The sequence below is a fragment of the Rhea americana genome, unplaced genomic scaffold, assembly GCF_003343005.1.
Source record: "Rhea americana isolate MKP2758 unplaced genomic scaffold, rheAme1 scaffold_333, whole genome shotgun sequence".
NCBI lineage: Eukaryota > Metazoa > Chordata > Aves > Rheiformes > Rheidae > Rhea > Rhea americana.
The window spans coordinates 35,273-47,387 of NW_028186461.1; the positions used below are offsets into that span (position 1 = coordinate 35,273).

The 12,115-nt window shown below is 36.1% G+C and overlaps 1 protein-coding gene across 4 annotated transcripts in view; it reads right to left on the reverse strand.

The window, feature by feature from the left end:
- Nucleotides 1-1,032: 1,032 nt before the first annotated feature.
- The window catches only part of ITCH (itchy E3 ubiquitin protein ligase), a 38,109-nt gene continuing 27,026 nt past the window's right edge, over nucleotides 1,033-12,115 (reverse strand). For 2 of the 4 annotated variants that reach the window (XM_085311137.1, XM_085311135.1), the window contains 6 exons: nucleotides 7,950-8,090; nucleotides 6,058-6,178; nucleotides 5,210-5,314; nucleotides 4,881-4,977; nucleotides 4,478-4,550; nucleotides 1,033-3,707 (listed from right to left, as the gene is read on the reverse strand). In XM_085311137.1, coding sequence (XP_085167263.1) covers nucleotides 3,608-3,707; nucleotides 4,478-4,550; nucleotides 4,881-4,977; nucleotides 5,210-5,314; nucleotides 6,058-6,178; nucleotides 7,950-8,090 — 637 coding nt within the window. In that variant the 3' untranslated portion in view covers nucleotides 1,033-3,607. Of the gene's footprint in view, nucleotides 3,708-4,477; nucleotides 4,551-4,880; nucleotides 4,978-5,209; nucleotides 5,315-6,057; nucleotides 6,179-6,625; nucleotides 6,749-7,949; nucleotides 8,091-12,115 lie in introns of those variants that run through there. The other 2 variants (XM_085311136.1, XM_085311138.1) reach the window with 2 other exon arrangements.

Below are 12,115 nucleotides of genomic sequence, written 5' to 3' on the forward strand. Positions count from 1 at the left end.
ACTCTCAGGGTCAATATATATATAGAATATATAGAAGAATATAGAGAAGTAATAAATTTCCATGCAGTAAAGACTGGCAAAAGAGTTCTCTGGAAAGAAACACTTTTGAAGGGACTTTGCTAGAAGGATGACTTCACATGGCCTCCCCCCTGCCCCCCAAAGAGCAGACAGACAACAGCTTATAGGCACATACATGCCTCCTAACAGCAAAGAAACAACAAGACAACCAGCTCTTTAAGTAGGTTTTATAAAAGTATTTGACTTACTGAGATACTGTTACAGTTACCTGAGTATTTGAAATTACAATGCAAGGAAATTTCAACAACAAATTTCAGTACAGTATTTTACAATCCAGTGCTGCTGATCCCAGTTTGTATACTAGTTCACTAGAGCACATACACACAAACAATGATTCTGAAAGAAAATTAAAAGACATCACAAAAAAAGGGGGCTGGAGATACCAATATAACAGATAGAGTTGAGATTACAAATCCAGTGCAGCATGTAATGAAAATGTAAACCAAAAAAAAAAAAAAGTAGTAATTTTTTTTTGGCTTTTACATTTCACAGATAATAGGAAAAAAAACAAGTTTTAACACAAGCAACTGGATTAAAAATAAAATTCCACACTAAATCAGATGAAGACATGACGCATTTACTGTGCACTTCATTAATATATTAACATTTCCTGAGCCACCCAGGACAAATAAGGCTTTGTTAAATCATAGATCGTGGCTAAGCATTTCATTAATCCTCATGTCAGTCTCATAAGGCAAAACTCTAAATAAAAGTTATTCTAATACTTGTAAATTTGGATCAATTGACAGTTGCACATGAATATATACTTGTTACATGCTATGAATTTATGGAGCTCAGGCTGCTAAATCGGTTGAAGCACTGAGAGACACAAAGTCTTGCTTGGAGTCCAATTCATAACAACTTATTATCTGGTTGGTATACTACACATTGTGGGCTTATCCACATGATGTTTCCACCAGACCTCCATAAAGAACAGAAGAGTACATCAGTGGCTCATATTAATTCCTTTTTATTTCTACACAACACGCTGTAGAAAATTAACAGGTTTGTTAGCATTTACAATGCTTACAGGTATGCAAGTAATCTTTAATTTTGACTTTAGAAATACTGCTAATTTAATACAGTAAACATTTTAAATTCTTATGTTTTGGCCAAATTCAATGTTTTACAGTTCTCTTTTTTTTTTCTCCAGTAAATCCTTTAATTGCAATATTTGAAAATTATTTCTGGTGATTGGGATATCCAGCCCCCTTTTCCCCATTCTAATACAGCAGAAAAGACATATAAACATGCTATTTAAATTAAAGAAAGAAAAAAAAATGGAATAAGTGGAATCCCAGACTGCAAAAATATATACAAGCATTTACCTTTTTCCTGAACTAAACATTTCAACCATAAAAATATTAAACAGCCATACCCTATAGAACTAGGGCAAAGGCTATTTCAATTATAACTATTCTTTATTTTAAAAATATAGGGCTGAAAGCCTTTTGGGTGATATTTATACATTAACAATATTTCTAGTTTCCCTACATGAATCATAAAGCATTATGCAGAACACAAACTATTTTTCATAGCTTAATCTTGCATTATCTTGCTTAATTTAATCTCTCTTGTAAATATGTTAGATAACTAGATTTCATTATAAGAATTAACATCAACAGAAAATATTTATAAGGCTTTTTTTCTTCCTCATAAACTGTGTACAGTAAAATAGCCATCAAATATTTTGAAGCTGGCAGATTTTCCTCCTAGTAAAACCATGAAGTCAGGTTAGTTCTCACCACCAGTGAGAAGATAAAGGTGGGTCATTTCTGTATCATCAGAAACTCTTTACATTTTTCTTAAAAGATGCATGACAAGAGTCATACACTGTAGGGTCTAATCATTCTGCCTTTCAGTAAGTGTGTATCATTTTACATGACCTGAAAAACTCTCTTAAAATCAGATATAAGAATGTACTACCTTGGTTATTCTTGGCCCTGAATCAGTTTCTTTCCATCTCATAGTTAAGAATGAAGGGGTATCAGGAAGGAAACACTCTTTTTCCAGACTGGAAATTAAGTTTTACAGTTTTCCATTGTTCTGTTCCAACTCTAAATCTAGAAGACTCTTAAAAGCAGCTCCTATCCCAATGCTTAGAGCTGCAGTGATGCTTTAACATGTGCCATATGCCACTTCAAGTGCCACATCTCTTATTATGGCTAACAGCCCATCTCATTGAAGTTTGCTTTCCTCCCTTCAAATAAGAAAAGACCTGACCATACCCAAAAGTGCATTCAGTCTAAAGGAACAGCAAGATGTACAATGCCATTGTAAACCAGAAGAAAACAGAACATTAATAGATTCTATAAGGAAATAAAAGATGTTATTAATCCAATAAGAACCCACTACAAAGAAGTTAATAGCTATAAGCATCGAGGGATGAGTTAATTTAGAAACCTCCCCCAAATTCTTTAGATCTAATCTTTATAGATTTATTGATGCTCCAACATTTCAAAAATCTGTAATCCATGTCTGAACTTTCTAGCTTTGTTAGCGTTAGCCAGTATCACCCATCAGTTCAACACCAAAAAACTGATAAGTATTATCTTTAAATCCAGTTGTTTTATACCTCTTCCTGAGAGCCCAATAAAATATTTGGAGAAAACTGACTTCAACATGTAATAACACTGAGTATAATTTCCATTAACACTTTTGACAAGAAACATCAGCCTTCAAAGATGAATCTAAATGGAATCAGTGCAATCCCAGGTGGTCTTGACTTTTGCAAAATGAGTGAAGTACCACAGTGTTTATATTATTGTAAAAGTTAAATGTGTTATAGAGAAAAAGACCAGAATTCTTCTGAGGGCACATCAAAATGTTCCAACAACTTTGGGCAGGTGTTTATTTTGCTGGGGAAAAAAAAAAGGCAGGATTTGGGGGGAGGGAGGAAGGGAGGGCACGGAAATGAAAGCTATGCCCTGGATTTGTGCCACACTTCAACATCCCCTGAACAGCAGCTTGAATATACAGCTGGTATGTGAGCAGATTCCAGGTGGGGAAAAAACAGTCTGGCCACACTTGAGTTAGGAAAAAAAGAGCATAAGCAATGAATTTGCTCATAATACCCAGAGGATGGTTACAGGCTGGCTCTAATTACACTGCTCTAAAGAGGCTTATGAGGATGCTGCAGCACTGCAGCTACCAATGAACTTCCCAGTGCATCAGTAGCAAAAAATGCTACTAAAAAGGAAAGACAAAACTATTCTTAAAAATCTGTCAGTCATTAAGGACATATTCTAATTAATGAACAGTGAAACATAGCAGAGCCCAAAGCTGTTTCAAATATCTACTTAGTTCATAATTCATCTGATTGCTCATTTGATTTCTGAAAGTGCTCAGTAGAAATCCAGAGTTGATGTGGGTAAAACCTCAGGATAACATCCATTTACTTACACACTAGTATTTGTTAAATAAATCCAAGTCAAGTCTACTTTACAATGAAGTGTGCAACAAGCAGAAGAAGTGAAGAACATACATCATGTGTTGAGTTCACATTCTTCAAGGTGCAAATTATAGCTATTCATTCTTGACCAAATCCTTCTGTTTCTTCTATTGCAAATAGCAACTTTTCCTTCAACTGCTCATAATTTTTATAGGGTGGAAGGTCTAGTCGATTGAAACTGAAAGTAAAAAATATACTTAAGTATCAAAAAATGTATACACCACAATATGAATAATTTAAACATCACAAAAAATGTGCTATATGGGTAATTAAATCTTTTGCTATATAAAGTGGATACAAGAATTAATTTACATCTATTTTACAGTGGGAAGGGGAAAAGAAAGTCCAGGAAAATCCTGGACTTATACCCTGTCAAAAGCTGATGACAGACCTGAAATCACTTATTTCTGAGAACAGAAGTTAGAATACAAATGCTTGAAAAGAGCTAGTTTTCCAGAAATGCAGTGTATTTGGTAATAAGCCTCATGGCATTTTCTTAGTTGGTTAAGTATAGACATTATTCATATTTGAAACGTTAAACTCTTCTTTTACTTCTTTCTTTTTTAACATAACTGAAGAAATAAGCATAAAATACCTTTTCTCTAGGGAAGAGGGAGTGTGAATGGAGATACTAATTTTACTATCAAAATGGAGTGTGGTGAAAACAAAAGATCAGTTTCATTGTCTTTAGAAAGAACTGTTTATTACTTTAAATTTTCAGTAATAGACAAACCCACAACATTCAATACTGGAATCTACTCTGTGCCACAGAATAGTTTTTCAGAAGCTCAGCGTTTCTTCAGTGATAACTGTTTAGCATAGCCTGGTGTTTGATTTCATGTAAGCACAGACATTTAAGTAGATTAGCCATTTACTAACACTGCTCGAAGTAGACCGTTGTCAGCAAAAATAGAACCAAGGTAACACGCTGATTTATTATGTACTMACCAGGTGTGACTTCTAGGCAACCAGTTTTCCTTTCCGACTTTTTCAATGCAAAACTTTTGGGGTCCATTGCTCCCTGTAATAAATTAAAGGAAATAAGACATGGGTCTACCTAACTTAGTATCAACTGAAATATGAAAGACTTAAAAACAAGACAAGGCTATCATTACTCACACAGATGTCTTTCGTTACACAACTCTATTCAGAAAAAATATTCATGTGGTGAAACATACAAACTTAAATAAGTGATTTCAAAACAAACTCAGTGCTATGGGTATTAACAATCCCTCCTCCACTCTTTCTATCATAGTTGAAGTACATGGAAGAATTAACATTCAATATAAAACTCAAAAATGTCCATAAACAAAAAAATGTGCTAATTCATTAGAGAGATTATTATGCCTACCCATGAGGTCAGCAAATCCTCCCACTGGTAATCTGCATGTTCCAGTAACAAACTGCAGAAGTCTCATTCTCTTCTCATTGTCTATTTCTTTCACAAACTGAAAAATAATAATTGAAATAAAACCTTAGGTGCATATTTGATATTTGTTTTTTCACCTCATCAGCCATAAATTTACAAATTACACAACTGTTAAGAATAGCTGGATGAGCAGTAACGATTTTTTTTTTTACACGCTACCGACCTGTTCAGCAATTCTGACTACTGCTCACGCGCTTGTAGCTGTACTCTGTAGCTTCTGTTGTTCTGAGAATAAAACAAGGTCTACAAACCTGCCAGAACCATACTATCTGTCTGCTGGTCCTGGTATAATGCCGGTAGATGGTATGTCTTTGCCAGTCATTCAAATCAATTTCTTGCATGCCACATAAAAGCACCTTTTGGAGGAGAAAAAGGGAAATAAACATGCAAGTACAAGTTATCRCTCTGTTTCTACAGCTGCCCATGTAGCAAAGAATGCCAATTGTACCATACCTAGAAGTATCTACAAAGACTGCATGCTCACTTTTAATTTTAAACTTTATCCAAAATTTCCACAACAAAGAATAATCATTGCTTATAAAGTGTATTTTGAGAGGCCACAAAATAGCAGGAGTCTTATTCATGAAAAAGGGAGTAATTACTTGCATTTGGACTTTCAAACTAAGAACATACATTATCATTGCCCAACCATATCATTCTGTGCTGGGTATAAGCTGTTTGGTTTTCATCTTTTTAATTCAAAGAGATGCTTCAGGAAGCGTAATTTTGTGAGATGAAAACCAACTAGAGCCTGGTCTGTTCTATATTTGGTCATTCTTTGCATATCTGGTTTTATCTCCCGTTCTGTCAAGTTACTCATTCCTTAAACACAAGTAAATCAAATTGCTGAGGATTTCAAAAGCAATTCAACAACCATTTTGTGTTGGCAGAATCTTATGCTTTAGAAACGCATCAGTGGCTGGCAAAGAGGAAAGCAAAGGGAAATACATTACTCAAATACTACTACAAGAAGTTTTCTGCTTATCTCCTATAAAACAGCTGTCAGTATTAGTGAACTCTGTTCTTCAAACATAATGATTTGAAATTTAAGTATTACATGCAACAAACTGGATCTAGCAATAGCCAAGTAATCCTTTACCTCCAGCTCCTTAGCATCAAAATACTGCAAATACTGTTGTGGCAGAATTTCATTGAAGCCCTCAAAGAAAGCCTGCGTCTGTTCCTCGACACCTCGGGAAAGCCTCCATTCTGCTACTAGCCTGCAAAAGAAGATACAGAAAGATAATTTAAACTGGTCTGTGCTGCCTGAAGTCCACMTCTTTTGTTAGCCTATTTTGAGATGAACTGTAAGCTATGTTAAAAATATTATGGAAAGTCTGGAAAGTTCTGGGGATAGAACATCATATAATTTTATTCGTAACCTTTACTCTGTGCAGATCATTTTTTAAATGTAAGTTGAAACCCTATGTTTCCAACCATTCTGCTACGAAAAGTATTTTAGGATACTAAAGAGGAGGCAGCATCTATTCACTGATTATATTAATGACAGCACAGCAGTCCCTAGATATTTGAGGAAAGAAAAAAAAACGTAGAGCTATCTTTGTCTAATATTCTCCCCAGAAATCTCGATCATTATCCATGGAAAGGTAAAAAAACTAGGTCAAGTTGTACTGGTGAATATAAGTAGGACTGCTAGCTTACCAAGAAACGACTATGTCCATTTGGAAAGTTCCATATTTGTTTCTGTTAATCATGAAACTTTGCTCTGTGGCAGAAACTCCACTCTCCATTAATAAAAGGGTGAAAAGCAGGCAGGAGACCCGAAGAACCTGAACCCAGGGAGAAGCAGATATTATGCTGAATTCAAACCTAACCTGTCAGGAGAATTGGAAGCTAAAGGAGATGGCTATTTTCTGATTTCAATCCTAGAAACTTGGAGGACTTAAAGCAGGACCCAGAGTAAGACACAGAAGAACATTAGTGAAGCTGGAATCCGAGCTCTCCCTGGGTTCCTGAAACTAGGAGAGAAGGTTTTCTGCAGATCCTCCCCATTTTCAACCCCAGTATGAATACTTTGAAGAATTACAAAATGCCAGTACGTTTCTTCTGCAAATTTTACCTTTTCTGTGAAGCACTGAAATGTTTTCACAGATTACTCATGCAACAAAAACAAGATTCACTCCCTTCTCCCTTGCACCTCCCCCTAAGAAAAGACGTCACCAAAATCATCACAAGAGAGAAGGGGAAACTCCAGTGAGATTCAGTTGATTTTTTGCCTGCAATATGTGATTTTCTTTGGTATTCTTCATTTAAGCTTATATTTTGAGGATTACACCTTAAAGCAGACCTTATGTACTGCTGCACACTGAGGAAGGGAAATTCCAAGACAAACCAGCTCATTGTTAATGTTGTCATTCTTTAATCATCCTTAGTGAACAATCCTTCCCTCCTAATTAATTGCTTTAAGACATTCCCATACTGCAATCACAATACTTAGTTTATGATAATACAAGTTATTCCATCATTCATAACATTGTGCTGTTAAAAATGCTAAGGCCTAACTGTACTATAAGGCCAGTTCAAGTAAAACCAATAGTGATACTAGATACCTTTAAAAATGAAGAATTATCAAAAAAGCATCCAAAAATGCTCAGTTTAAAACAGAAATGGCTCACTAGAGTATGAGTAGTTTGGAATTAGCATAGTTCAAATACTAAACACATACAGTGATTTGCTGAAATATCTGACATTTGTATTTCTCATTGTGCTATTCTGCTAATGTAAAAATCTCTAGAAAAAAAAGTAGATCAAGCAGATCATCTGCTAAACTTAATATTTAAGTARAAGTGGATTTTTATTTCCATCAATTTTTTCTTTTAAATACATTATCCAAACAATTGCCACTAGTTACTCAGGCACGCTTTCAACAATGCGTCAGATTTTTACGTAGCTGGACAATCTTTTCTTGCTAGAATTAAGGAAAGAAAATGGACATAAACAAGTATTTTAAAAACCTTGTTTTATTCTTACCTAATATATTCTTCTTTGTTTTCTTCTGTGACTAGAATGTTGCTACCATTTGGTTTCAAATCATGGCTTTTGATTTCACCTAGAATTTCTTTATCAACTGAAAAAAACATTTCCAAGCCACATTCTTCAATATTGTTCTCTCTGTAAGAAAAAATAAATATTGTAAATACTAGATAAAGAGGCCTTGTACTCAGTACAATAGATGTGTATAAAGAATCTTAAGGAAAAGAAAAAAGGATTAGAGTTCACAAAATCAAGTTAAGGAAATGTTACTTATACAATAACTGTGGTTTTGCAAGATATACTGACTTTATTTCATTTATACTATGTACATACATGAATTGTACTCCTGACCAGCAATGTTTTATTAAAAGTACCGCTAAATTACTCAGTCACTAAGGCTGACATATTACCTTACCCACTCTTTCTAGTAGCTCAATGCAGTACAGAAACTTTTCAAAGTAATAAGATTTTTTCATTTTTAAAAGACATGATTCCTTTTTCTAATTGGTAACGAAGACCTTGCTAAAACGTAGATGCCCTTTTTTCAAGTAATACCAGACCAGAAGTAACTAAGAATGGCTTTGCATGCTTAATGAATTATCTTCAAATCCCATATATTCATGGGTCTGTCTGATGAGCATATCCTAAAATGTTCTAAGCTCCTAAATTAACAAAATATATGTATTGGCTCTCCTGCTAAAGAAGAATTCTCTTACTAGAAAATGTAAAATAGGAAGAAACTTTTGCTTATCTGTAACCAACAGACGTTGCTTTAATAAACTCTCTTCTCTCTATAGAGTTTAATAAACTGGCAGAATAACAGGTGTAACAATGTAATCTGTATGTGGACGTATGCCTCTGTAATGTGAAGAATCACCTGCATATGCAGTGATGCTAATGACCATTTTTCCTCCAGACAGACTGAAAAAAGAGAGAGTTTTCCCGAACCATAATAGAGAAATGCCAATCTTGAATACAGTATCACTGTGACTAGTCTAGCAGTGTGATGTGATGGTGCTTCTGAATTTGATCTTCCCTAAATAYGTGCTATTTATTGCATGAAAACTTAGATGAGGAGGAAAGATTTCAGACTGATGAATGATTAAATTCCTCAAATAAAATCACTCTTCCTTTTAAAAGGAAACAGACCTCCTTCATATTGCATCAAGATACAAAAGTATCTGGATATTGGTCTCAAGTTTCCTTGCGAAAYATGCATGTGAAAAAGGACATGAATTGCATAGCCTTCTTCGTTATTTGCTAATATTAATGATTTATTGAAAGTTTACCAGAAATAGTGGGAATGTAAAAAAAATAGCTACTCGACAGGAGAGGCTCCACACAGATTCAAAACTACTGAATAGTTTCTCTTGGTTTTCTGAGGATGAATGAGAATATGTCCTCCCTACCAGACATGAATTTTTCCTGCAAATTTACAACTACTTCCTTGGAAAATAACTCCACTGGCTTTGCAGGTTCAACTACGCTAAACCTGAAATTTCCATCTCTGTACTTAGAGACCCATGTCTCCACCTCAGAGGTCTGAAGGCTGCTCTCCAGAATGTTCGTATCCTTGGGCTGTTCTTTTCAAGGCAGTAAAGCCTTCTTGGACTCCAGTTTAGAAGAATTCTGCATCACTACAGAAATTGTTGTCAAAACATATGTCATATCTGCTCTCAAGACAGCCTTAGAAAAGTTACTGCTACTGTCTTCATAGAACCACAGAATCAGTAAGGTTGGAAGGGACCTCTGGAGATCATCTAAGTCCAACCTCCCTGCTCAGCAGGGTCACCTAGAGCATGTTAGACAGGGCTGCATCCAGGCAGGCCTTGAAKATCTCCAGAGAAGGAGACTCCACAACCTCTCGGGGTAACCTGGTCCAGTGCTCCGTCACTCTCACAGGGAAGATATTCCCCCTCACACTCAGGCAGAACTTCCTATGCTTCTATTTTTGCCCATTGCCTCTTGTCCTGTCACACGGGACAACTGAAAAGAGTTTGTCCCCATCCCCTTGACACCCTCTCTTTGGGTACTTATGGACWTTGATAAGATCCCCCCTCAGGCTTCTCTTCCCAAGGCTGAGGAGGCCCAGCTCTCGCAGCCGTTCCTCAGAGGGCAGATGCTCCAGCCCTCTGACCTTCTTCGCAGCCCTACGCTGGACTCTCTCCAGTAACTCCATGTCTCTCTTGTACTGGGGAACCCAGAACTGGACACAGTACTCRAGATGAGGCCTCACCAGGGCTGAGTAGAGGGGCAGCATCACCTCCCTCGACCGGCTGGCAACACTCTTCCTAATGCACCCCAGGAGACCATTGGCTTTCTTGGCCACAAGGGCACATTGCTGGCTCGTGGTCAACTTGTCATCCACCAGCACTCCCAGGTCCTTCTCTGCAGTGTCTCTTCCCACAACAGTGTCCCCCATGTTGGCCTGACCTTTGATCTTTACCCATAAGCTCTCAACTGCCGCCTCCTCCTCCACCCCTAGGCAGAGCTCGATGCATTCCAGTTGCTCTCTCACATAAAGAGCAACTCCACCACCTTTCCTTCCTGGCCTGTCTTTCCTGGCTTAAGCTTTCCCCAGAGCTTTCTTCTGTGGTAATCAAATAAAAAAACAAAATACTATGCACGGATTAATAAAAGCATACGTAACCAACAGAATTTAGGCATTTGAAACCTTAATTTACAGACTGAAGATACAAGAACTGTTACTTGACAGTAAGGTCCAAGTTTTCTGGTTCCTTACTTTAAATGTAGGCTTCTCCTGTCCTTGACAAAACCTTTCACTAGGGACTGTTAGGGACCCAAGAAAACTTTGACACCAGCAATCAACTGGATGGTACCTGGCAACATAGCACGCTTTGAAATAAAGTTGAGGGGAGAAAGTAGTCTGTCATGTTTATAACAACCCCCATTTACTGCCATGGCCAGGCAGTCTGATACAGATTTCCAAATGCCTCTGTRCTCTCTTCTGAGCCATCATAAATAATGCATCATCCAAAATAACTATGCATAGATTAAAAATGACACTCCAGCAGTACTGAAAGACCTCGCAAGTATCAGGTGCCATCAGTAAAAACTATTACTATAAAATGTGTGAAGGGCAGTGCTGAACACAAGTCTCCAGCTTATGCTCATTAGACACACAAATGCAAATATGTGACTATCTCTAAGGATAACAGCTTAAAAATATCTTTCTACTCTCAACCTTCCACAGATGATTAATGAATTGATACCGTCCATAAGGTAAATGATTTTATATGTGCAGCTCATCAATAGTTAGTCACAGGATCATTCCCCAATGATTACAGATCAATTACTGTAAACTTCTTCTCTATAACTTTTTCATTGCATTTTCAGTTTCATGTTTGCTTGATCTCCAAAACACCTGTAGTCGTAAGATAACAACAAATGATCTATTCCTTTTAAAATGTGTATATACATTATCCGACTATGAAACAGTAAGCTTAATCGCAAGAATCAAGACTTAAAGCTTTGAGATTTTTCCTTCTCTCTCAGGTCTCAGTTTCACATCATATTTGTCCAAATATCAACTATAGCTTTGCCACCAGAATTTTAGCTTACTGTACCGTTTAGCCACAGACAATTGGGTACAGAACATAGYACTCTGAAAAACAAAGCAAAATCCACATCTCTATTTGTAAAAATACCTAAAGTCCTTCCACCCCTCCTCATCATTCCGGATAATACTTCCATGATTCACCACTATAGATGACATTCTTGCCATTTATATTTATTTTCACTTTTTAAAAGATCAAAGTATACAAAGCAATTTAAAACAAATTTTAATTTAATTTTATAACATTCTTAAATATAGTATGTTTTATTTCACTAGTCATGACTAACAGACCAATTTTTCTGTTAAATTTGTTTTATTATAACAGAAGTAACTGGGTTTTTTTAAATCAATTTGTCTTTCCCTTCTAGTTTCTTTTTTTATTTTTGGAAGAAAAAACACCACTATTGCTGAAACCTTTAACGGTGCACATTAACCATGGACTACAACATCCTGGAATACTGCTATTATCAAGTAAGCACAGCGTTATAGTGCCTTTAAATCTGAAAGGTTTTTTAAATTATTTCTAAAAATATTTTTAACACATATTCCCAAAACAACAGTGTGTCTAAAAACTCCAGAAAGTGGC